Genomic DNA, 27,558 nt, shown 5'->3' with positions numbered 1-27,558 from the left:
AGAGTGAGTGTGTGAGCGTGTGTGTGTGTGCGTTTTACGCACATTCCTAACCAACATTCTTCACCATTAGCCAGAGTTCGCTGCTCGCTCGGTGCGCGGTTTAGCCTCAGCGCTCCCGCGGACTTTCCACGTCCATGTCTCTTTGTGTCTTGTCGTTAGAGTCAGAGTCAAAGTTGCCATATTCATTAATCGTGTTGTATTTAGCGCTGTTGGATACCGGCGGTACTTTAATGATTCATTAACAAAAAGTTTAAGTTGTTAGGCTTTGCGTTTTGCTCCGCGTGTGGAGAAACCGACCGACAGAGAATCAAGTTCGTCTGAAATACAATTCGTGTGTGAAAGATAAAGATTCATCGTGACTACGCCTCTCCTTCACCACTCAGGTACAACACGTGCCTACCGGCGCAATGCTCTCCTTGCGCGTGGTGTCATCAGCAGTACATCATGTATGTAGTACGTATGTTCAGAAGCTAACGTGTCAGTGTATAACTCTGCTGGCCATGACGAGAGGGCTTCTTCGGGAGAGTTCGTTCGTGAGGTGTTGCTCGCTTGCTTTTCCATTGAAAGAGCACAGACGACTGCTGTGCAGTGGTTCACTCTCCTTGGTCTGTAGGCTGTAGTGTATGGCCACAATCCCACTATTATACATGGCTTTAATGTATCTCTAGGGGCCTCTATGATTCTCTATGGGTCTCTGAGTCTCTATGGGTCTCTGAGTCTCTATAGGTCTCTATGATTTGCTATGGATCTCCTTGATTCTCTATGGATCTCTTTGATTCCCTTTGGGTCTCTACGATTATCTACGGGTCTCTGTAATTTTATACGGGTCTCTGATTATATGTGAGTCTCAATGGATTTATATGATTATCTATGGGTCTCTATGAGTCTCTATGGGGGTTCTATGAGTCGCTATGGGTCTCTGATTCTCTATGGGTCTCCTTGAGTCTCTATGGTTCTCTGATTCCCTATGGGTCTCTATGATTCTCTACGTGTCTCTATGATTCTCGGGGTGTTATGGGTCTCTGATTCTCTATGGGTCTCTATGAGTCTACATGGGTCTCTATGAGTTTCTATGGCTCTCTGAGTCTGTGATTCTCGATGGGTTTCCTTGATTCTCAATGGATCTTTATGATCCCCTATGGGCCTCTACGAACTCTATGGGTATCTAAGATTATTTGTGGGTCTCTTTGATTCTCTAAGGGTCTCTATGATTCTATATGGGTCTATACGATTCCCTATGGGTCTCTATGATTATCTGTGAGTTTCTATGATTCCCTATGGGTTTCTCTGATTCTCTATGATGCTCTATGGCAGTATGTTCCGGCGCTAGATGCCAGTGTCGAGGCTTTGCTGCTGCTGCTGTTGAAATAAGCGCAGCCCACCACGGTGAGTTTACTGACATCGCTCGGGTTGGGTCGCGACAATATAACTACTCTACGTGGTGTTTGTATCATGAGTCATGAACGATCCATTGCTGGAGGAAATTCTTCCCAAGTCGGCGTGTCCGTCTCTCTATGACAACTCGAAATTCGTGTACCGGACAAAGCACGCGGTTCAAATATAAAGTGTAATGAAATATAAAGTGTAATGAAATATGAAGTGTAATGAAATATAAAGTGTAATGAAATATCAAGTGTAATGAAATATAAAGTGTAATGAAATATAAAGTGTAATGAAATATAAAGTGTAATGAAATATGAAGTGTAATGAAATATAAAGTGTAATGAAATATAAAGTGTAATGAAATATAAAGTGTAATGAAATATGAAGTGTAATGAAATATAAAGTGTAATGAAATATGAAGTGTAATGAAATATAAAGTGTAATGAAATATAAAGTATAATGAAATATGAAGTGTAATGAAATATGAAGTGTAATGAAATATAAAGTGTAATGAAATATAAAGTGTAATGAAATATAAAGTGTAATGAAATATGAAGTGTAATGAAATATGAAGTGTAATGAAATATGAAGTGTAATGAAATATAAGTGTAATGAAATATAAAGTGTAATGAAATATAAAGTGTAATCGATGAGCGGTGGCGCAGTGGTTAGCGCAGTGACGCTAGTTCAATTCCCCGATCACGGGCTCGCTAACATCGGCGCGCGAGTGATATCTGAACCGATCCTGCCTCCCCCCATCTCCACATTCACCAATTGTGCACTGACCAGCGTGGTGAAGTATGGTTAAACGACCCCCACGACCGACACGGCGGAAGGCGGTCTTCATCCAGCAGTGCATTCAACCTCAGAATGTGCGTTTGAATTTTGATTTAAAGCTTTCGTGACTGCACTAATTCATATTCTTAGCTCTTTCGGTAAAGTCACGTTGAAGGGAAACAATTAAATAATAAAAATATATAAAACAATAAAAATTCTCACGACGTTTCGACCATAACACAAACGGTCATCATCAGGTGCGACAACCAACGGTCATCATCACACCTGATGATGACCGTTTGTGTTATGGTCGAAACGTCGTGAGAATTTTTATTGTTTTATATATATTTTATTATTTTATTGTTTCCCTTCAACGTGACTTTACCGAAAGAGCTAAGAATATGAATGTGCGTTTGTTTAGAGATCAGCCAGCACGGGAACTGATATGGGTCAACAAACACATCATCATTGCCATTGTGAGCATCACCACAATCATCGTGTATCCGCGGTCGATAGAATCAAGACCACTTTGTCAGAAGTGAATTGTGATTGTCGTTTGGGTTAACTTTCCCTCGTCATAGGAATGAGGAATTTCCACTCCTGGTTCAGAACTTGCGTTGACGACCCTTTGACACGAGTGCGTGAGTGTTCGTATGCACATGCCGGCCTTAATAGGTGCTCGCTCGCAGCATTATCGCCACATGGGTGGCCACTGAGGCTTCCTCCATACAAATATTCAGCAGGGTTCTGGCTTTGGGTGTTTGGCAAATGCCGTGAGAGAGGAAACGGAGGGGGGGGGGGTAATCCATAGAAACCCCACGCCCCCACAACACAACGCGTTACATTTTAACACGCAGGTTACTGATGATTACAAAAACAAATGTTCGGTTAGATCGCGTAAATATGAGTGTTGTTCACCCACCGCCACCCGACACGGCCAATTAGCGGGGTTTGTCACGTGAACAAACCGTGCCGATGTGCTACTGCGTGAACACGTCGGCTGTGTGTCAGAGAGCAGAACCCACAATATTGACACTTCTCACAATCGCCTGATGATGCTGTGAACTAAACTACGAAACTACAACTATTTTTATTTTGACCAGGTAAGGCCCACTGAGCTGTATAGTTATTTTTCAGAAGCGAGCTGGCTATCACAAATGAGAATCCCAATGAAGCGGCTTTTCATCACGTGGACATTTAAAGCAACGGAATACTCTCAGCACGTGCTGTCGATCCTAAATGTGGAGGGGAAAACCGGAGGACCCGGAGAAAAGTCCACGCGAGCACGGGGAAGAGAGACACCGCAGACTCCAAATGTTTAGTCATCAGGGGTCAGGGTCGGGATCGAACCCACGACCTCCTGTAGACTAGGCGAGGGAGTTAACATCTCGCTACTGTGGCGCGTGTTGTAATCACCAGCGACACGTTGTACCCTGTAGTGCACCTCAACAAGTGTAAACAGTTTTAAGTAGTAAACTAAAATAGTTTAAGAAAACGTGTTGTGGGCTTTCTCTCTAACACACCACCGGTGATGCTGAAGTGGTAAGGAAAGCGGCGTGTGCTGTTCCAACCTGTCGGATCGAGGTGGGTGTTCGACACGTTCACGTTGATGCGATCGAACCCAACAACAACAAAAACAACTCTGTCAGGTGCATTGTATCAGCGCATAAAGTAAGAGCCAAAGATTTAAAATGTGTGTATGTGAGCGTGGTGTCGTCATTGCGCCGTTGTTTGCCACGCGTCTGTGTGTGTCAATTCCTCGCCTTGGTCACCCGCTGACAAAACGAAGCGTCCCCTTCTCAAGGGATCCTCCGTCTGAAATATACATTACAACATACATATACAACATAAATATACAACAAAAATAGGCACTTGATGATTGTGATGATGGTGGTTCTGCAATCTTAAATGTGTTTTCTTAGCATGGGCAAACCATGCATGTTCACTGTTGAACTAGAACATTTATGTCCGAAGATGACGGTGATACTGCTGCTGGTGATGGTTGTGATGAGGCTTACTGGTGTCAGATGATGTTTGCTGATGGTGATGATGATGGTGATAGTGATGGCGTTTTTGGCGAATGATGGCAGCGGACGGTGGTGTTGTGCTTGTTGATGTTGATAATGATGATGTTGATGATGGGATTAGTAATGGTCACCACGGTGGCTTGGAGATGTTACCTACCTCGCCTGGTATGCAGGAGGTCGTGGGCTCGATCTCAACCCTGACTGATTCCTGTACATTTGGAGGTTGCATGTTCTCCCTGTGGTCGCGTGGATTTTTCTCCAGGTCCTCCGGTTTTTCCCTCCATTTATAATCAACATCACGCGTTTAGAGTGATTAGCTGCTATACATTGCCACGTGATGATGACAAGCCTCATCAATGAGTTATAATTTGTGGTTGCCGGGTTGCCTCTGAGAAAGAGCGACATAGCTCAGTGAGCCTTACCTGGTAAGATAAAAAAATAGGTTAGTTTTAGTTCAGATGTTGGTATCATATGATGTGATGAAGGCGATGATGTTAGTGACAGATAATGAACATTATGGGGAGTTATTGTATGATGATAGATGATGATGTGAGCGGTGGCGCAGTGGTTAGCGCACTGTGCTATGAACCTGGCAAGCTGAGCTCGATTCCCAGCCAAGGCTAACATGAACCGATCTTCTTAACCCCCTCCTTCACCAACCCATACTGACCAGCGTGGTGAAGTATGGGCACACAGCCCCCATGAACAACATGGGACGCCTTTGTCCAGACGTGGATTGGCAAAGAGCTGTACATAATAACAAATTATTGCGATGGTAGTACGCATGGCACATTGATAATGGTGATGACGATGTCGTGTTACATGAATGTGGTCCGTGGCTTGAGATGGAGCTGTGAAAGTTTACAACAGTGACCCAGACTTGCATGGAGGTTCACAGACTCGCGTACAGATCCATAGAAACACACACACAGACCCATAGGAATAATGATGGAAGCGGTCACTGTAAGTTGACTCTGTGCCGTGGTTTGGAATTGGTAACCGCTGTTGCATTACGCTGGGGGTCTATTCTGGACGGCCCCGTTGGCCTGGCAAGGCCACTCGTCTTCCACGAGATGTCCAGCAGCCGCTGCTGCTGCCGCTGCTGCTGCCAAACGTTGACCTCCCGCCCACCCTTGTCTGCACCTCCACATTCAGAAACGCGCGTTGAGATTATTTTGATTAATTTAGCAAATATAAATCCCCGCTCGAGGAGACGCTTTGTTGAGCGATCGTTTGTGATGGCCAAGTCGCTTTCTGAAAAAGTGAATACCTTAGTGGACTTTGCCTGGTAGGATGCGGATGGTTTCATGTTGTATTTGGATGTTTTTGGGTGATTTGTTTTGCCTGTACTTTGCACTCCGATCGTGTTTGTGTGCCGTTTGTTGTTGTAACATTCTGACCCCGTGCCCTAACTGGACATCTGTGATAAAAGAGCTTTATAGTTCAGTATATTCTGGTTCTGTTTCGTGTCGACCGACAGGCGAAGGACCGATACCACAGGAGGCCGGCGGGACAGCCACGGCTACCTAAGGGGGCCGCTCCTCCCTCCCTCGTCGGGCGACCGGTGGAGAGACACGCGGGGAGAGAAGCGCGCCGAGAGACGCGCCCGCGGCATGAAGCCCTGCCCTCCCATGGAGGCGAGCGACGCGGGCTCGTGCAGCCCCTTCATCCAGCGCCTGATCCAGGAGCAGCTGCGCCACGGGGACCCCAACGAGGCGCGCCTCCTCCTCGCCCTACAGCAGCAGGCCGCCAAGGCGGCCGCCGCGTCGCCTTCGTCGTCCGCGTCGTCGCCCGCCGATCGCCAGGATCCCCAAGGGCAGGAGGAGGATGGCGAGACGGAGCCGCTGCCGCCGTCCTATGCCGAGGCCAAGGCCCTCGCGATGAGCCGCCAGGCCAACGCTGCCGCGGCTGTGGCAGCTGCTGCTGGCGGCGGTGGCGGTGCCTGCCTGCTGGTGGAGGACTACCAGCGTGCACTACCGGAAGCGGAGCTCTGTGCGAGCTCCCGCGTCTGGCTGGCGAATGGCGCTCCGTCGTCGTCGCTGTGCGAGGATGCGGCGGCGGCGGCGAATGGGAACCTGCGATCGCTGGGCGAAGTTGCCTCTTTCACCCAGGAGATTGCGTACGCACAGCCCCACCAGCAGCAGCAACATTTACAGCATCTACAACAGCAACAACAACAGCAGCAGCACCATCTACAGCATCTACAACAGCAGCAGCATCTGCAGCAGCATATTCAACAGCAGCATTTTCAGCAGCAGCAGCAGCGTCTGCAGCAGCAGCGTCAGCAGCAGCAGCAGCAGAGGGGCACGGCGGTGGCCAAGGGCCGCCAGGGCGGTTTGAGTCGCGCCGCGTCACAGCTGTGCAGCCGCCAGGCCGTAGGCTGGAGCCGGATGACGCACAGGGCCTGCTACAGCGACCCCAGCTCCAGGGAGCGCTGGGAGGAGCAGGGGGACGTCGCCCGCGGAGACGGAGCGCCGCGCGAGGCGCGTTGCCCCCCGCGGGCGCCGGCCGACACGGCCTGGCTCCGGGGGGCGGACCCCCCCTCGCAGTTCACGCCGCAGCAAGCCCGGTAAGGAGCGTGAGCGAGACGCGTCGACACGGTTTTGCTTTTGTACCGATTTCTATTCGCTTCAGGGTCGTGCTTTGCTTGTCTTTTGGCTGTTGTTGTTGTTGTCCCCTTTCGGTGACCCGCGTCACTCTCTCGCGAGTGAGACTCATATCCTGGCCTCTTGACTTCTCTCACCTGGTTCACACAAACTCAGCTCGTGGCTGCAACTTTGGGTTGATGGCGCTCCAATGGGATGTGCCACGTGGTTCGCTGGTACGATGGACATCGTTTCTGAAGGAGCTCGTCAAGGAGCGTGAGCCATCATGGCGCAAACTCAGCTCATCCTCGCAGTGGTGGCTTTTTGGCTGGGCCATCGAACAAAGGCGGTCACCGCATCGCACTGCGCTTTCAGATGTGCTCCTGTGGCCGTCTGGAATGCTCTTCCTTCCGATATTAGGAAGCCGCTCGAGCTATGCACTTTTAAATCCTTATTTAGATTTAAAACTGATTGAGATTGTTGTCCTTCCGCCGCACCTTCAATTAGCAAGTTGGCTACGTACGGTACGAAAGAAGATCAACATACACACATACAACGTGTACCACTGTAGTGGTAGTGTCGTGGTTAGCGTACTGTGCTACTAACCCAGTGACCCGAGTTCGATCCCTGCTCATGGCCAACACCAGTGACGATTATTTGAACCGTCCAGTGCCTGCTATCGGTTGACTCGGCCTCAAATGAGTACCTGGTGTGTTGTGTATACACCGCCACTGGGGAGACATACGTACATACTCGACAGGAAGAGCTTCAGCAACAGAAAGAGAATTCCTCGCTCCCGGTGCGTTGAGTGAAACGTTAGACGTGCCAAAAAACAATGCGCGGCACATCCCGTGGGGCGCTGCGGTGGCTAGGAGATGCTAACTACCTCGCCTGGTACACAGGAGGTCGTGGGTTCGATTTCGATCCTTACACCTGCTGTATATTTTGAGTTTGCATGCCTCTCTCCCCGTGGTTGCGTGGATTTTTCTCTTGGTCCTCCGGTTTTCCCCTCCAAATTTATAATAAATATCATGCGTTTAGAATATTCTGCTGCTATAAATTTTCACTTGAATGATAAGCCACTTCGTCGCATACAGCGCAACAAGTCGCGTGAACGTCACCGCTCGCTGCTGAAGACGCCTTTCTGTCTCCGCAACGCAAGACGGGATAATTCGACGACGCCAGCGCTTCCTTGCTTGCGAGGTCTAAAGCGGATAAATCACCAATTCGCCTTCGAGGGCGACCGGATCGCCTCGCGCCGGAACGACAGATCCGCCGGTGTCGCCAGGTCGACGGCGTCGCCATTTGGTGCCCGATCGGTATGGCTAGGATGCGTGCACGTTGAACGTCTTTCGCACCGTGCAAAGCCACATCGTGCTCATCCGAGGTACGGCAGAAGTACAACAAACTAAAACACAAAAAAGTAGTTCAAAATAAATGACTTTATCAATCTGGATGATTTAAAAGTGCATAGCTCCGGTGACTGCCGAATATCGGAGTGGAAGAGCGTTCCAGATGGCCACAGAAGCGACGCGGTGACCGTCTGATGAACGAACTGTCGTCTCGCGGGCCGTTTTGAAGTGGCAGGCCCTCCCTGGTGCGACCGCGAGGCCACTGCGAGGTGAAGTTATGGGGTCTTGTCTGGCCCACGGGGTCTGTGCCGTTGTTACATAAGGTCGTAAAACAACGGAGTTTATAGCTAAAAAATGTGTGAGCAAGGGGCAATTCACATTGCATCATTATCTCTCATTAGTCATTACACCAGTGTCCTCGGGTTCAGCCAGGTGAGTCGCTTGGCGCAGGTTCTCACAGTCAGCACCATCGTGTGATCGTGTGAATGGCACGAACCTATAACGCCTGGGTCTCGCCTGTGATGGCGTATAGGCGAGATTTTGTCACATTTATGTGGCCTCAAAGAGCACCTAGCTTGGCACCTGCACTGTGGCGACACCACCGCTACTACTATGAAGTGGTGAATAGCGGCTGTGTGTATATACATGAGCGTGGGTGTTTGTATTGTGTGGGGAGCGGTAATGTAATGGTTAGCGCGCTGCATTAGGAACCAGATTTCCGCTCATAGCCAACACCAGTGACGATAACCTGAGCCATGTCCTGGGCCTCCCCTAGGTTGACTCAGCCTCAAATGAGTACCTGGTGCGGCGGTGTAAGCATATCTACTGGGGAGACAAAGGTGTCGTGTCCTATTCCGGGCCTTCATAGGTGCTTGCTAACAGCACTTGCCACTCTATTCTGTTAAATGCAATACGGGGGATCTTTGTCAAGTGGGTATGTTAGGAGTGGGGTTGCGGTAGATTTAAAACTAATTTCTTTAAAACCGCTTGTTGTTGCGTTGCGTTTGTTATCCTTCCCTATCGCAACCTTCGATTAGCACGGTTGGCTACGTACGGTGCGAAAAGAAGTTCAACGTACATGCATAACGAATATATGTGACATACGTACGCATGTGACCACACCTCCAGGAGTAATGCGCTCGATCTCGGCACGTGACAGGCAGGGTCACCAGTGGCGGTCTCGCGGGGTTACGTTGTGCGCGTGACTCCCAGCCATACACACAACCACGCACCGCCTTCACCAAACCCACGCCGGCCATGGTGAAGTATGGTCGATTAACCGCGACAAAAACCGTGCGGCTACTGGCGAGGCCCCCGCGTGCATCCAGCAGTGGATCAATGATGAATGAACTCCGGGGTGTGGAATTTCGTTAAACAGAAACAAGAAGTGTTATGATTGAACCCGCATTGCAACAGTAGGGGACAGAAGACTCTCTCTTGTGGTATCCGCGGTTGGTTAACTCCAGGCACATGGCCCCCTGTGTACGCGTGTGTGTTGAACTTCTTTCGCACTGTACGTAGCCAACCGTGATAATCTAAGCTAAACTATGAAAACTATAAATTTTGATTTAAAGCTTTCGTGACTGCAGTAATTCATATTCTTAGCTCTTTCGGTAAAGTCACGTTGAAGGAAAACAATAAAATAATAAAAAAAATATAAAACAATAAAAATTCTCACGACGTTTCGACCATAACGCAAACGGTCATCATCATGCCGTTGGTTATTCACACCTGATGACGACCGTTTGCGTTATGGTCGAAACGTCGTGAGAATTTTTATTGTTTATATATTTTATTATTTGATTGTTTCCCTTCAACGTGACTTCACCGAAAGAGCTAAGAATATGAAAACTATTTTATTTTACCAGTGTAAGGCCCACTGAGCTGTGTAGTTCTTTTTCAGAAGCGACCTGTCTGGTTTCGCGAGTCGAAATTGATAGCAGCCAAAGACCCGAACCGCGTGGCGATGTTGATTCTACACGTGGAAGGAGAGACACGCAAACTCCAAATATACAGCCGGCGTTCGGGCTGGGATAGAAAACACGACCTCCTGTATACCGAGCGAGGTAGTTTACATCTCCTAGCCACCGTGGCGCCACGGAGGTCTTGGGAAGGACAACAGAGACCCACACAAAGTCGGGGTTTCCACCCGTCCCGCTTGGACCTTGCCTATCTGAGAATCTGCTTCATTTGCATTTGGGTGACGAGATTTGCTTTGCATCGAGACGTGGTAGTGGCGTTGTGTGTTGTATGGGTGTACCATATGTCGCATTTCTTTCGCACCGTACAGCGCCAACCGTGCTAATCGGAGGTGCGTCAGAAGAAGGACAAAAAATTAAACACAAAAGGCCGTTCTAAAGAAATTCGTTTTCAAACGAACCCGATTGCATCGTACGCGTGGCTGCCGACCGAGAAGCGGATACGCGTCTGGATCTACGGCAAGGGAGACTAGGTGGTGGCCGCAGATCGCCGTACAAACTCAGTCCTCGAAGCTCTGAAACTCTGGCAACCACGAGGTCGTCAGACTCTTGAACGGCCCTGTCGAGACCGCATTCGCGAATGTTCACTCGACGTCTCTGCCACTTGACACCCACGCAGACAAAGACACCGGCACGCGCGCGCGGTCCGCGCCTTCTCGCCTGTGACCAACTCGCGCGGAATGCGGTCAGTCTCGTCGCGTCTCATCTCAAGGAAGCGAGGCCGGCTGCTGCTGCTGCAGCACGCGCGGTGTTTGGATGGGCGACCACCGTCCACCACACGGGTTGTCTTGGGGCTGCCGGGGGCCGGGACGGCGGGTGGGCTATAGGGGAGATGTTGTAGGGGAGATGCTATAGGGGAGATGCTGTAGGGTAGATGTTGTAGGGGAGATGCTGCAGGGGAGATGCTGCAGGGGAGATGGTGTAGGGGAGATGCTGTAGGGGAGATGTTTTAGGGGAGATGCTGTAGGGGAGATGCTGTAGGGGAGATGCTGTAGGGGAGATGTTTTAGGGGAGATGATGTAGGGGAGATGCTATCAGAGAGATGCGAGAGGTGCAAACTCACATTCACACGAATTTTACAAATCTGTTTGGAGTACTGGACTGCGTGAATGTGTTACTATTGTCCGCGCCTCCTATGTGTACCGCTGTAGTGGTGGTGTAGCAGTTAGCACACAATGCTACCAACCCGGTGACGCGGGTTCGATTCCATAGGTCGGCTCAGCCTCAAATGAGTACCTGGTGCGGTGTGTAAACATTTCCACTGGTGGAGACAAAGACGGCCGGGTGTGGTGCTGGCCACCGACCCTCTTGTGTGCCGTGCCAGCCTTCATAGGTGGTGCTCGCTCACAGCACTTGCCCCTCCAGCCTGTTCAGGTGACACGGGGGTAATACACACGAGGCGACAGCCAGAGCAGAATGCACGACAGACAAAGGACAAGTTGCATCGTTTTAGCGTTCGCTTAACGTTTCTTTCACATTCACGGCTTTTGGCTGGCATCGAACAAAGACGGTCACCGCATCGCGCGCGTTCATATGCGCTTCTGCGGCCGTCTGGAACGCTCTCCCTTCTGATACTAGGAAGCCACTGGGAGCTATACACCATGCCCGGCCGCCTTTGTCTCCTCAGTGGCAATGTTTGCACACCACACGAGGTGCTCGTTTGAAGCTGAGTCGCCCTAGTGGAGGAGGCCCATGACCGGTTCAGATGATCGTGACTGGAGGTGGTGGCCGTGAGCAGGAATCGAACTCGGTGTTGCTAACCGCTGCTCCCCTACCCCCTCAGTACCATCACCCACCCCACCCCCACCCCACCCCCACCGTGTGTCCTCTGGAGGAACTGACCACAGGCGTAGGAATGTAAAAAATTGCCGCGGCCGACTCTGGGGCCTCCACTCGAGATTAATGCCTCCCCATGTTTGTTGGGAGCGTGGAGACACTTGGCACCCACTTTCAGATTTTTTTGTGCGTACAGTGTCCAGAAATAAATAAAAACCCGACTTTGGTCCGTCCGTGCGGCTCTCAGCGCAACAAAATAAGAGATACGTTTTTGGCCATCAGCCTCTGAGGCCATCCAGACTAATGCTATCCAGCAGCGTTTGTTTAAGCGAGCAGCGTCCCTATCGGCATTGACCCTCTGGTTCTCATCAACCGGGCAGTAGAGTGGCGCAGTGTGTAGCACTTGCGCCTAACAACAAGAAGAACCTGGGTTCGATTTCAGACTTGGGCGCCTTCCTGTATGGAATGTGCATGTTCTCCTCCCTGTTCTGCATCGGTTTCCTCGCTGTTCTGAATGGGTTTCCTCCGAGTTCTCCGGTTTCCTACCATAATAAAAAAAACATTGGCCAAAACATCCCAATGCTGAAACATTACCTGGAAATTACTCAATTGGGATTACACAGCAGCTGCATCGTCCACGACTGTAAAAACTTAGCAGGATCCTCCTGAAATTAGAGTCTTGAGACTCAGTGAGGCTTTCCTGGGTAAACAAGAGAAAATTAAAGTAAGCGGATTCACGCCTCTGTTGAAATGACTCCACAGGAGTGAGATCTATCTTTAGCTGCCACGCCAGGATATTGAACGGGTCGACCCCTGCCATTACAAGTCCAGTATGCGAAACCGATACACCGCAGAAGCATTCCACGTATTCAAGTGCTGGGGTGCATTATAATGATGGCTACCGTGCATTCATTATTGTTTTTAATTATTTGCATTGCTGCTAAACTCGTCAATGTTTGATGTATTTTCACGATTGTCCTTTGTTTCTCCGCCACAGGCCTCTGCCCACGCCTGCGTCGATGCCAACCTTGCACCAGAATTTCCAGGCACCTCCGGCCCAAATTCCACCGCAGCAGCAGCAGCCAAGCCTCGGCCTAGCGGAGGTTCGGGCCCAGCGGCTAGGCGAAGCCTTGGCCCAGGAGAACAGACTTTTGCGAGCTCAGTTGGAGGAGCAGAAAGATAAGATGTGCCGCTTGGAAAAGGTATGTCGCAATGGAAAAAAAAGGTGGCCTTACAATGAAGTGAACATCACTGAATAGCACTGCCCAAAGAAATATTTCAGAAAGTGGGATCTATAAAAAATAGATTAATAATGACAACAAGTTTTAGAATATGGTCATGTTCAATATGCGGTTCTGTTCTCCTATATGGATGTGAAATCTGGACAATTACAACAACCCTACAGTGAAATACTAGAAGCAACAGAGAAGTGGGTTTTAAGAAAGACGTTAAACGTTGCATGGAGAGACATGAGATGGGTGAACCACAAATGTGTGATGGAAAGCAGCAGGGTGCACGGACATACAATAAGAAAACAAGATGAATGATTTAAGTTCCACAAAAAAATCTGAGGAAAACGGGGGATCAAGTTGCAACGTAAGCAATGCTAATAATTGGATACAACTGGAAGTTTCCAATGCACAACCTCTTGAGTAAATATCACGGACAGAGCTAAGTGTGAGTAAGGCTGTGTTCGCCAACAGTCTTTGACAAAGGACGTGGCACAGAGAGAGAGACAATCATTGTAAACATTTTCAAAGGTTTCGGTTTTAATTAGGTTCACTTTTGGCAGAGTTGGCGAGTAAACGGTTATAAGCGGCTGTAATTATAAGTTTCAGCTACAATTACCATTAAAAGATTTCCATAATTAAATCTATTGCTTTTGAGCTTATTTTGCTCTATAAAAGTTAGAAAATTACTGACGAAATTTGAGTTTCAAAAGGAAAATTATTGTTAATAGCTTGGGTAAACGTGAGGAGAGCAGCAGCCAATGAAAACTGGAATAGTTTACTACGGCAGTCATAACATCGCCTGCCCTTTAATTATCCACAGGGCTTCTTCACAAACTCTCAACATTCAACATCACGATCATTCCGCATCGGGATGGGTGGACGGTTCCATTTCATCAGTGTTATCAGATTGTGTTACTTGAAAAATACGACAGGATTACGTTACTTCTAAACCTCCCAATGAGGAAACTGATTACAGGAATCAGGAACTGGTTACTTTATATTTTATTAAAATCCCTCTCATTCGTGGTTACATTTAGAGTTGTGCTGCTCAAGGCTCGCACGGGTCTTTGCTCGGCGAGAGACGATGGATACCGACGGGTGTTCACACGGTTAAATAGAGGGTTAAATAAAGGGAGCGTCGTGGTGGTGGCTGAGGTGACGTGGCTTCTATTGCAATGTGACATTCCTGTGGTTATGGGATGGGTGCAGCGTAGCTGGAGCGTGGAATGTGACCACGTAGTTTTTTTTAGTGAATTTTCAGGAGCCCCTTACAGACCGTCGTCTCTTCCATCATATAGCGCCCCCCCCCCCCCATTAATACAAACTCAAAAGTTAAAGGACGAACGCGTCGGCACGCAGGTGGCTCGCGGAGCGCCGGGGTTAGAGCCACTGAGCCGATGCGATGAAGTTCGAGTCCCGAGTTTCAAGCGCACGTGACTAAGCTGACTTTCTTGAGTGTGTAGGCGAGGTGATGATCTCAGCCTGGTAACCGATGACTCGCACCAAAATCCCCATCGCGTTAAATACATTTGGTTTCTGATGTAATCTGGAAAAATTCCAGCTCTGGGAGTTAACACACGCAAAAACCACGTGATGGACATCACCGCCTCTGCAGCAAAGGGAGCGTGGGAAACTGCAACGCCCCTAACATGGATCAGTGGTCAATTGGTGGTCAATTGACGGGATCTCGGAAGTAGTTGGGGTGCCATGGTGGCAAGATGTTAACTAACTCGCCTGGTATGGAGGAGGTTGTGGGTTCGATCCCAACCCTGACCACTGTATGTTCTCCCTGTTCTCCCTGTGGTCGCGTGGATTTTCCGCCGGGTTCTCCAGTTTTTTCCTCCACATGTAGAATCAACATCGCACGTTTAGAGTGGTTGGCTTCTATACATTTCCGCGTGATAAGCCACTTTGTTGAGCTATCGCTTGTGGCCAGGTTGCTTATGAAAAAGAGCCATAGAGCTCAGTGGACTATAGTTTTAGAGTTGGGTGATATCTTCTTCCGCAGACCGTTCTTTAATGAAGGGTGACGTGCGACGCCCGATAGCGCGGTTTGAGCAAAACGTGCACCGGCATTGGGGGGTCCAAATATTTCCAATCTCGAAAATGACATCGCAAATTACTCACTTGGGATTATGACACAGCAGCAATCGTCAGCCCCTGCCAGCAGCAGTAGACGGATGTCCAGAGTCTCTCATGCAAATGAGACCCATCCTGATCTTTTGAGTTGTCACCTGGTTAATAAACTTACTGCTCCTTGGCCACACGGACACCTCGAGCAGACAGAAGCTTCCTTCACCACAGAGACAGGGTGGCTTCACCTCGATCTTTTGCACTTCTCCCTCTCTCTCGATGTCTCTCTCTCTCTCTTTTGCCATCACCACTCTCCCCTCACCGCTTCTCTGCCCCCCATCCACCCACCCCCACCCTCCCTCTGCAGTTGGAGAGCGAGATTTGCCGGCTGTCATCCGCCTACCACACCATGGTGGAGTCCTCCAACAAGCGGGAGGCGCTTGAGAAGTCGATGCGCAGAAAGATGGAAGCGGAGATCAAGCGGCTATCTGAGCTCAACCGCCAACTGATGGGTGAGTGTTCTCGCCACGCGCGGCTATCGGCTATCGCGGAAGAAAAAAACACGACTCGTGTTTGTGGGGTTTTATTTTTTAACGTAGGGTGGTTAGCCCACCACGTCGATGGCCCGGTGAGGTTCGTGTTGTCGTTCGGACACCCTCCCAACCCGGCATAGCCGGCACGGCCTGGCACGGCCCGGCATGGCCGGGACGAACAACGGTTTACGTGCGCGAAAGGCGTTCCGGCGACTCGCCAATCCACGTTGCATGGAATGGACTCTCGCAGCCGACTCTGGCGGAGAAAGGGGGTGGGCCACGTTTGGATTTACCCACAGCTGAAGGGGGGGTTTTGTTTTCATCAAATCGCTCGGTGTAGTCCTGCCGTAGAGAAGTTGGTTAACAACACAAACGAAGAACAAAGTGCCGGCCTCCGTCAATCGTTGCTCTTCACTGGTGCAGGTTGCTTAGCTGTGACCGGGAATCGAACTCGGTCCGTCGGGTTCATAGAACAATGCTCACTCAACATCGTCGCCACTGGGGAGACAAAGGCGGCCGGGCTTGATGCTAGCCACCCCACCCCCTGTGCGTACCGTTCCGGCCTCCTAGGTGCCACTCGCTAACAGCACTTGCCCCTACAGTCTGTTAGAGCTATACGGGGGGGTCTTTGTCCCTGTCTGTGTGTACATGCGTGTGGAGAGCGGTAGCTCGGCGGGTATTGTACCACGCCATGAACCCAGCGAACCTGAGTTTGATTCTTAGCCAAGGCTAACGTCAGCGGCAAGCAACATCTCAGAACTGCTCCTGGGACTCTCCAAGGTCAAAGATGGTCACCGCATCGCGCTGCGCTTTCAGGTGTACTTCTGGGGCCGTCTGGAACGCTCTTCCGTGCCTCGCAGCCGTGCCGACCTTAATAGACGCTTGCTAACAGCACATTCCCCGACAATAATCCATAGAGCTATATGGTAACCTTTTGTCGTGTGTGCTCTGTACGTGTGCGTGAAGGTGGGGAGGCGCTCACGAGCGATAGATGCGCCGCGGAGTTTGAAGGCCGCGTGAGGGATCTGGAGGAGGCTCTTGGCATGGCCCGGGAGAAGAACAGTCGGCTGCAGGAAGAGGTGAGGCCTCCCCATTGTGCACTGCGTTGTTGGACACTAAACAGTCGTCTGTCTACACCCGCCTGCATCCACCATCCATGCGGACGTTTGCGTAACTTAATTTTACTCCCAAAGTTTAAACAAAAAAAATTGTCTGAGCCAACTTTTTCACGATAAAATAAATTCTTTAAAATATTGATGTCGGGTTTTGGGGTGTATTTGACTTCTCATGTAACGCGATTGCTTCGATTTCCATTTTCTTCATTGTGATTCTAAATTCAAAACTAATTTATTTAGAACTGCTTGTTGTTGTGTTTAGTTTGTTGTCCATTCCCGCACCTCTGATTAGCACGGTTGGCTACGTACAGTGCCAAATAAGTTCAATGTACAGTAACATACTTGAACATTGTTTAGATACTGTTGCTTTTGTTATTTTGGTGACCCGGGTGAGTCTTGCGACTCAGACTCTATCCTCACCACTTGGGTTCTCACCCTGGTTCAACAAAATTCACTTGAAGGAACCCCCCCCCTAGTTTTGCCCCCCACTTCTTATATTTTGACGATCCAACCGGAGTGAAAAATAAGTTGTAAAAAAGTTTAATTTGCTTAACCGGGTGATGACTCGTTGCAAGAAACACCTGGGTCGTCGACATGACGAAGGCAACAACAAACGCAGCGCAGCAATGGAACAAAAATAGAGATCGGAGCAAAAGCAAAACCACGTCTCGGATGCATCTGGAGCCACTTTCACACCCGCCAGTGGTCGTCTATCGTACCGTGCGCATTCAAGTCAGACGCACGACGTTTCGGACGCCTGCCAATCGTGTGATGCATTTTGGTGCCTAACATCGGTGGCAAATGGCAAATCTGAACTCCTGCCGTAGGTCAACTGGCTAGCTCATCGGATTTCTCCAGTATACATAAAAATTCGGCCATCGCGTTCCGTAAAACATCAGCGCCGGGAAGGCGAAGGCACTCGCACACTTCTTACTCACTCCTCACTTACTCACTCACTCCACTCACTCGTTCCTAACTGCACTCGCCTCACTCGCTCGTATGCCGTGCCGACCTCAACAGCCGCCCGCTAAATGGGTGCCATGTTTGCGTCTGTGTCGCCCCTCCTGCAGCTGCAGCGGAAGGTTGCCTGTGAGCACAGGGTGGAGACTCTCCAGGCAGCCCTGGCTCAGCTGCAGGCAGCAGCGGGAAAACGAGACGTCATGGAGCAGAGGCTCAGAAGCCACCTGGAGAAGGAAGTGCAGAGGCTCAAGTTGCAGCAGGTACGGCGTGTGACTGCTCCTCACTACTCGCTCGGTCGCCCAATGAGCCGCGCGAATTCGCTCGCTTGACGATTCGCTCTCTTGCTGCTCAAACACTCTGGCCTATTCACTCACTCAATAACTGCCCCACTCACTCACTCGCTACCTAAAGAATTCGTTTCTCCTGCCGCTGCTACCACTAAGACCACGCCGGTGTTCTTCCGAGGAGCGTTGCGTGCCTGCGGTCACAACGAGACACAACTCCCATCACCTTCCGCGTCACACAACACCTCAGCTCAGTCCCTCGCCACAGAGTTCACTCGACCGACCAACTAACTCACCAACTAACCAACTAACTCACCAACTAACTCACCAACTAACCAACTCACCAACTAACTCACCAACTAACTCACCAACTAACTCACCAACTAACTCACCAACTAACCAACTAACTCACCAACCGAGCAACTAACCAAGTGAGCGACCGACCAACCGACTGATCACCAACCGCCGACACCGCCACTCACGTCCTCGCACCGTCCCTCCCCACCGCCCAGCGCCCGGCGCCCGGAGCGGACCCCACGGCGGCGACACCGTCGTCGCCCTCGGCGGCGCAGGGAGCCGGCGCCCCGGGCCCTGCGGAGGACGACCTCCCCCGGCTGCGGCGAGCGCTGGAGGAGCAGGAGTCGCGCCTGCTGCAGCTGCAGGCGGAGTCGACGCGCTGGGAGCAGCGCTACCTGGAGGAGCGGGCGCTGCGCCAGTTCACCACCGAGGCCGCCGCCACCGCCGCCACTCACCGGTGAGAGCGCCGGCGGCTCCCTCCTATGGCCACTTCGTCGGTGGGGTTGGGACGGAGGGTTCGGGGTTGCCAGGGTGTCGCACGGGCGGGCGGGGGGGTGAGGGGACGGGGGGCCGAGGGGGTGGCGGGAAGGGGGGAGAGGAGCCTTCCGCAATTCAGGTGGAGGAATTAGCGGGTGAAGTTCGCGTAAACAGTGACCACGGTGGTAGCAATAGTAGAGGGACGAGGAGGCGACCGACCGCCGGTGAGCGACTGGTGCCGATCGATGCGCATGCTGCAAGTGGGAGCTAAACGTCGGGACAGCGTCGTGCCGAATCGACGCGACGGCACGACTCGAGAGAGAGAGAGCCGTTCGCAGCGCGCGGGCGAGTCGACTCCACACTCGCGTGATCCGTGACCCCCCCATGACCCTGAGCACTTCTGCCCTTCCCTCCCTTTATGCCTCTTCGACGCGCAGGGACACATCGTCTATCCTGTGGGAAGATCGGGCGAGCCCGGTGAGCGACAACAGCGCCGACTTCAACGCGGCTCAACGGCGCTGCGCCGAAATGGAGAACAGGTGAAGAGAAACGATCACGTTGGAAGGTCGACGCTCGGCAAAGCGCTCGCCACAAATGAACAGCTATGCCTCCTCGCCCATCTCGTCAGCAAGGGGCGTAAACCGTCATCATTCTCGCAGGAGCAGCAGCAGCGGCTTTTGACTGGCTGTCCAACAAAGATGGTCACGGCATCGTGTGGCGCTTTTGGATGCTATTTTGCAGCCGTCTGGAATGCTCTTCCTTCCAAAATTATGAAGCTACTCGAGCTACACACTTTTAAATCATCATTTAGATTGAACAACTCATGTTTTTAACGCTGCTTTTTGTGTGTTTATTTTGTTGTCCTCCCACACCACCGATTAGCACGGTTGGTTACGTACAGTCCAGAAAAAGTTATAAATACAAACATACGCACGGGGCGTGTGTGCATGCATCACCTTCACTCGCATCCCCCGATGTGTGTGGTGTGTGTGTGTGGTGTGTGTGGTTTGTGTGTGTGTGTGGTGTGTGTGGTGTGTGTGTGTGGTGTGGTGTGTGGTGTGTGTGTGTGTGTATGTATGTGTGTGTGGCGGTCGTGACGATGGTGATTACGGTGGTGGTGGCGGTGATGATAAGGATGCTGATGATAAGCATGATGCTGATTATGATAATGCTGTTGCTGCTGATGATGAAAACGATGATGTATATGTTGATCCTGCTGCTGGTGGTGATGATACTGATGATGATTATAGTTATGATGTTGATGATGATACTGATAATGTTGATACTGATGATGTTCATGATGATACTAATGATGATGTTGATGTTGATGATACTAATGACGATGTTGATGCACCGTAGGCTGCGAGGACTTCACTCCCAGCTGCTGGAGCGTGATGCCGTGATCCGTGTTCTGCACTCGCGAGCCGGAGTCTGCTCCGAGCCGACGGGTCCAGGCACGGCAAGAGACCTGGACTCGAACCCTCGTCCAACCTCCTCACCATCGTCACCATCGTCACCATCAGCAGCGGCAACAGCTCACAGCCAAGCTCAACTCAATGGCACAGGTAACCCTTCGGCGGATGACGTTACAAACGGACAGGAAGTCGCTTTGTTCTTTGGGTCTTTCGGTAAAGTCACGTAGATAGGTTCAAAGAAAATAACAAAAAATATCCAAAAAATTATAAAACTATGACGTTTCGATCGCAACGCAACAAGCGTTCATCATCATTAGGAAGACGAAACAGGGGGAAAGCTGCTGAGGCAGACTGTTTTAAAGATTCAGCATTTTCTTGCTGTCCGACCTGATGAGGATTGCTCTTGTTGCAATCGGAACGTCGTGATTTGTTTTATTTTATTTTATTTCTACCTACGTCACTTTACCGAAAGAAGTGGGCGGAGCTTGTAATGTTAATGTGATAAATTAGCATGTTAATGTGAGAGATGAGCATGTTAATGTGAGAGATGAGCATGTTAATGTGAGAGATGAGCATGTTAACGTGAGAGATGAGCATGTTAATGTGAGACATGAGCATGTTAATGTGAGAGATGAGCATGTTAATGTGAGAGATGAGTATGTTAATGTGAGAGATGAGCATGTTAATGTGAGAGATGAGCATGTTAATGTGAGAGATGAGCATGTTAATGTGAGAGATGAGCATGTTAATGTGAGAGATGAGCATGTTAATGTGAGAGATGAGCATGTTAATTTGAGAGATGAGCATGTTAATGTGAGAGATGAGCATGTTAATGTGAGAGATGAGCATGTTAATGTGAGAGATGAGCATGTTAATGTGAGATCGCAGAGCAGCAATGTCGAGCTAGGCGAGCGAGGTGGCTGTGTTAGTGTGGGAAATTTAACCTGTTAATGTAAAATCAGAAAGCCGAAAATAATAGCAAAAATCGAAAGGTGGTAGGATGGGAACATCACAGCCAGTTATGACTTAAACTGGTTGATAACGTCCTTCCATTGATTGCTCAGTTTTAGTTATTTTCTTTGAATCTAAGAATATGGATTCCTACAGTCACGGAAGCTTTAAGTCAGGAAGTCGGTGGTCAAAATGTAACGACCAGACAGGAATTCCACAAGAGTCATGTTTGTGATAGAGCTGCGGTGATTGGTTCACGGTTAAATCCGGCCGGGTGGCTCGCCGGTTGAGGAGGCGGCTGGCAATCGGGTTCCAAAATCCTGGTTGGGAGATCACTTAGCCCATCATCCTCTGGGGGTCGATAAACATCGATAAAATGAGTACTACTTTGAGAGGAATTCAACTATGATCCTGTTGAATTTCCACCACTGGCTCTGTGCAGGGCAGTAAACAGGAGATGCTCAATTGAGCCAGGAAATTATTTAGGATAAAATTTTCCCCCCTCCAACGATGGTTCGTCAGAAGCCGCTGCTGCTGCGAGGATGAAACATGACGGCTCTCTGTCGATACGGATTCGGGTCGTCCTGCTCCGCGTTGTTCGGCACGAGGTCCGACCTTTTGCTCCATGTGCTGTGCCAGGGGGGTTCTTGAGGAAACATCGGACACTGTGTCGATCGGCATGCCGCAGAAGCACCACGAACGGCCGCGCGGCGTAACGCGTGAGACGATCAATTCTAATAACTGTGTGCGTGTGTGCGTGTACTCTCCATATTCCAGGGGGTCACGAAGAACCCGGAGCTCCGAGCGGTCGCGACGACGGAATGATGGGAGTCACAATTGGCCGAGAAGCATCGCGAGATTCTGGAATCCTGATTGGCCAGGAGCCCGAATGGGCCGGCTACTGCCTCGCGGATCTGTCCATGGAGCGATTCAACCGGGAACGGCAGGAGCACTGCACGCGGAGTGAACTCGCGCCCTCGGCCCCATCCGCATCATCGCCATCATCGTCGTCGCCATCGTCATCGCCATCACCGTCGTCGTCCCTCTGCCCCAAGATGCTGATTGGTCGAGAGCCGTCACGCGACTCGGGAATTCTGATCGGTGACGGCGACGTGGACGAGAGCGAGGGGCGGTCGCAAGGTGTGGCGGCTGCGATGACGTCGTCGTCGTCGTCGTCGTCATCGTCTTCGTTGTCGTCGCTGCAGTCCCGCTACCGGTCAAACGCCGGCACGCAAACGGACAAGGGGGTGGCGCAGGACAGGCCTCAGGCTCGTGCATCGGACACCGTGGAAATCCTCATCTGAGGCACCCAGCGGCTTCGCCCCGCCTTAGGGGGCCCTCGGAAAGGCGAAGGCCAAAGGTCAAAATAAACACGGCGGTGTGCATAACCGTCGCCGTTGACGGCACTCGGCCAGCAGCGGAAGTTCCTCATTCCTACGGGCGGGCGGGCGGGGCCCGCCGGTCTTTCCAAAAGAACGACCGCTGCTGGCCTCTCACTCTAAGCAGTACTTAATTTTAGCCGATCCGGAGGAAAGAAGAAGATGATGGGTCGAGTCGACCTCCTGGTGGGGATTTGAACTCGTTAAAACCCGAACGAATAAGCGACTGTTAATTTTTGCTACCTACGGCTGTGGTGTGAACGGGGCCTCTCTCCCGCCTAAATGTGTGAACAGTGGAAGGCGAAGGGGCATCCCTGGAGTCGCTTGAGTCACGCCACCGCTGGTGGAAAAGGGGCCTCCGCCGTGGAGAGCTCGCTCCTGTTCTGCCTTTCGGCCGAGTGTGGAAGCACGTCGGGGCTCTTTTTACTTCGCTCGCTGTTTAATCAAACAAAAAGAGGACAAAGATCACTGTTGCCGTCGGCGAGCAGCTAGGAAGGGCCGGCACGGCGCACGAACGGGGTGGGTGGCCAGCGCCACGCGACGTTTACGCATCGCACCACGTGCAGCGCTAATTTGAGGCCCAGTCGACCCAGGGGAGGCCCAGGACCGGTTCAGATAATCGTCGCTGGGCGACGGCGGCCATGGGCGGGAGTCGAACTCGGGCGGCCGGGTTCAGAGCGCGGCGTAGCGCTAACCGCCACGCCACCGCTCACCACCACCACCACCACCAACCAACCAACAGCACCAACGCAATGGTCACCGAATGAGTTTGCTGAGCATTGCGAGTTGAACGTCGAGCCTCTCCAGCGTGTCGTTCGACCGTGCCGCGTGGAAACGGCGTCCGACGTTTCGTCTCCCTTCCCCCCACGTGCTTTGGGGGGGAGGGGATAAGCATCGCCAACGCCTGAACTGGGAGACCGAACCTATATTCGGTTTCCTGAAGAAGGCTCCCAGCACTTGGGAGCGAAACGTCGGACGGCCGCGCCAGAGCCCAAAAACCGTGAAGCACGTCGGGAGGTTGCAGAACGGTGAGAGGACTCCAGGCCGCTCGGCACCGATGGTTGACCACAAAGTCCGGGTCATGACACCGCACGGTTGGCAATAACAACAACAACAATGTCTTTGTTGCAGTTGTCCTCGATGCTGCAGTTATTTGCGTCGTATTTAACTATTTATGTTCAATCTGTCCTCCGGTGACTCGTGGTCAGAATGTATTATTATGATGATGATGATTATTATTATTTTGGGAGGAAGAAAATGTGGCTGATGAACGATTATAGAGATTATTTGGGTCCGTTTGTGCGTTTTGTTTTCTTGCGTTTATATATCGACGCCATGTGAACTTTAGTGTGCATTTAAACTCTCGTAATGTTTTTAGCCTTGCGTGAGGATGTGTTTTATGTCAGGATTATGGCCCACTTCGCAATTCGGACTCCAGTGATGAGTTCACAACCTTTCTTAGGTTGTTAACATCTTCAGCAGCAGCAGCAGCAGCCACACCATGAGTTTCATCTGCTGCGTTTTGTCAACAGTATTTGTTCAGAGGATCGACTGGGTCTCACCATAGGAATGTGGAATTTCGCACCAATGGAGAAGGGCACTTGCCTGCGCTCGTGTAAGCAGGGAGACACCATGGACTGAACTCATTTGGAAGTTCCTGATTTACATCCCTGATTTACATCCCTGATTTACATCGCAAAAAAACACGCACAAAGAGAGTTTAAAAGAGATTCATAACATTGTAGAAATATCTTTGCCAGTCGCTCACATTTGCGAACAACCCCGATTCCTCAGCTGGCCTGATGAAAAAAGGATCGCATCCGTCTGTGTGTTTGTGGGCGCGTGGACCGCGCTTTCGAAATTCAAAGCGCCCTCGTGCACGTGTCAATATGTGAATGCGAAGGACGCTGCTGCTGCTGAGCGATTGGAGGCAGTCGCCCTCCAGCAGCAATGGAGGCCGGAGGAGTGACGCTCGCAACAACGAGCGGAGCACCGAGTGGCTCAAACACAGCAAGTAGGCACAGTCAGGGGGTACAGCTGGTGTGCATCTACCAGCCGTCTCAGTCGGTCAACCTACGGCACCTGCTGGGTTTGTTCCGAGACCTGTCAGCGAGCCTTCGACGCTTCACATGGCCCCAAAGTGCACCTGGCCTGGCCCAAGTGCCATGGTGACGTCGCCGCCGCTTGGTGTTGAACGCCCGTCTGTTGATCATATTTTCATTGCCTCGATATCCGATTTGTATCAGAAATCGATTACGCTTCACGATTATCTGCTCAGATTTACTGCTACTTGTCAAATGGCACGAAGATGGTGAGAGGGGAGCGGTCGAGTCTCGCTGGACGGGGAGCTGATGGTGACGTCGGCAGTGGGTAAAGTACCGTCGGTTGACGATGGTAGTTGGATGAGTTACTCAGCCTCAGCGTCCCGGCCCGGAACTCGAAAATGGGAATTGTGGGCCAGACGATTTGCGACACCTATTTGTTGTTTCGGCCAAGAAGAAAAAAACAAAACATTACAATTTCAGCAAGGTTATTTATATTGTTTAATGTACGCATTTGTCGCTTAATCAATGTCGGTTTAACGCATCGACTCGTTCCACGGGACCGCGGGTGCGGTGTCCGGTGGGAGCCCTGCGAGGCGTCACGCTCTGCTGCGCGCGGGGGCGCGTGCGTTGCTGATGACACTTTCGATGAGGTTGTGTTGGAGGTGATGCTTCCAATCGACGGCATATTTATGAGAACCAAAGAGACGACGCTTTTGTGGCGGCGCTATCCCAACTTGTGTTTTGAAGGCTTTAAGTAGACTAGGAATTATTGTTGTTGGCTCACTTGTCACATGTAAAAGTGTTTGTCATTTAGTAATTGATGTTGGGGCTAATCCATTGCGTGGCCGATAGATTATCGTAACGCTTGTACAGCCTAAGGCGGCCGTGTCGGTAATATTTACAGCGGCGTCGCATTCTCTCTATATATTTTGTATTCCTATTCAAATTTTAGTTTTTTGCATATTTATGTACACGTGCCGTATTTGTATTCCAAGTGATTATTTCTCCACCGCCGCCTCCCACCACCACCACCACTCACCCACCGCCAGCCCGATAATCACGACCGCTTTCTCTTGTTCCGAGCTTGACAACGCGAACATTTCTCTCCCCCCCCACCCCCACCATGCGAGCCTCGGCACGGCCGGGTTGGCCCTGCGGTGTCTCTACCACCACCGTCGTCGTGTGCCGACCGCGTGGCTCGGGGGATTGACGGCCGGGGGCGACGCGCGGTTCAAATGGCTCGCGAGTGTGGCCCGCGTGGTTCACGCCACAGGGTGGCTATGAGATGTTCACTACCTCGCCTGGTATACAGGAGGTCGCGGGTTCGATCCCGACACTGAATACCTTCTGCTGTATTTTTGGAGTTTGCGTTTCTCTCTGCCCACGGTCGCGTGAATTTTCCTCCGGGAACTCCGGTTTTTCCCTCACATTTAGAATCAACATCACGCGTTTAGAGTATTTGACTACTGCTATAAATGTCCACACAGTGATAAGCCACTTCGTTGAGCTGTCATTCGTGGTGGTAGCCAGGTTGCAAACAAGCGACATAGCTCAGCGTACCTTAGCTGGTAAAATACAACGAGTTGAGTAGTTTAGGTTATGTCGCTCGACAGCCATCACACTGCTGGCAGACGGGGGGCTCCAGTGAGAGAAGGCGGCCCTCTGCAAAAGGGCCCCGTCCCGTGGCTGTTGTCCTTGGTCTACTCTTCCACGCCGGTCGGGCCGCGTCTTGGAAGACGAGGTGGGAGTAACCGACAACTTCGAATTACTCTTCTTTGCCTCTCGTCAACGACATCGGGAATACGAGAGGCGAGGCTCACGTCGTCATCATCGTACATTGAAACGTTCCAAATGTTTTAAAACGTCGTAACGAGCGCACTGTCGTTATGTGTACCTCCTCGGTGTTTTAAACAATGATAACGCAAGGGTGGTGGTGGTGGTGATAGGGAGGGGGTGGTGATTTAAATAGTCCATGGCCCACGTTCCAAAGCATCGGTCAAATCTCCGCTGTGCAGAAGCCGCGAGCCCTTCTGTCGTCGTTGGGAGTTCAGCACGAGAGAGGGAAAACGACCAGACGATTGGCGTGTTTCGTCAGCACTTCACTTCATAAATGTTTCCTTCAAAGAAACCCATCGCAGTAAACTTTGATGTTCGTGTTGTACGTGCGAGCTTGTTGATCTTACCGTGTAATCATGTTTAACCTATTTATCTATTGCTCCTTGTTATGATTGGAACGCTATTTTATAGTCCTAAGTTTTAGTCTAAGAACAAAAAGCATTTCAATGTGTTTTATTGTTTTTCAGGCTGGCCATGCAGTCACATCAAGTTGAACTTTCGTATTTACAACCAAACTTGGACAATGCTCGCGTGTATTTGGCTTTTGCGACGTAGCCTCTGTGCTTGCAGCGCCTACGTTGAACTTGCTTCGCAACCACACTGCACGTAGCCAACCGTGCGGGGGGGAGGACAACGAGGGGCTGCGTCACAGGGCCGAGTCGACTTGGCTGGTCACAGCGCCGGTCCTCGCGCTCCGCTGCAGCGACATGCCAGGTTCACCGTGGCAGCAGCGGGGAACGAACGCTCAGGGGCCACTTCGTCGCAAGCGTCGCAATAATCGCCGCTGCCGTGCGTGAGAGTGACGGCTCCCTGTCCGTCGCGCACGATTGCCCCGCGAGCGTGCGAGTGCTTCGTGCGTGAAAGTCGCGTCGCGAACCGCGGCGTCGAAGCCGTCGGCTTCTCCGAGTGCAGTATTTAATTCGCTGTCCGCTTGCTTCGTGGCCGCGGGCCCCAACCGCGTGGCCACGCTCTGGCCCCGCTGTACGGGGCAGAGGCGTCCGTTCGTTTGTCCGTTACGGCTATCAATAAATTATTTATTATTGAAGAAACAACAAGGTGAAGTGTGATTGATGCACCCTTGT

General features: G+C 51.0%; 1 protein-coding gene across 1 annotated transcript; it reads left to right on the top strand.

The window, feature by feature from the left end:
- On the top strand, positions 1-27,558 carry LOC116954465 (uncharacterized). Its single transcript, XM_032974998.2, has 10 exons — positions 1-383; positions 5,668-6,756; positions 12,877-13,081; positions 15,552-15,696; positions 16,684-16,796; positions 17,903-18,052; positions 18,589-18,830; positions 19,288-19,389; positions 20,210-20,415; positions 21,994-27,558. The coding sequence occupies exons 2-10, from the start codon at positions 5,801-5,803 to the stop codon at positions 22,518-22,520; spliced, it is 2,646 nt and encodes an 881-aa protein (XP_032830889.2). The 5' UTR covers positions 1-383; positions 5,668-5,800; the 3' UTR covers positions 22,521-27,558.

The sequence above is a fragment of the Petromyzon marinus genome, chromosome 55, assembly GCF_048934315.1.
Source record: "Petromyzon marinus isolate PM22_M1 ecotype Great Lakes invasive population chromosome 55, UKy_Petmar_22M1.pri1.0, whole genome shotgun sequence".
Classification (NCBI taxonomy): domain Eukaryota; kingdom Metazoa; phylum Chordata; class Hyperoartia; order Petromyzontiformes; family Petromyzontidae; genus Petromyzon; species Petromyzon marinus.
Note: the sequence above shows the minus strand (reverse complement) of the source record. Positions and strands in the feature narration are given on the sequence as shown.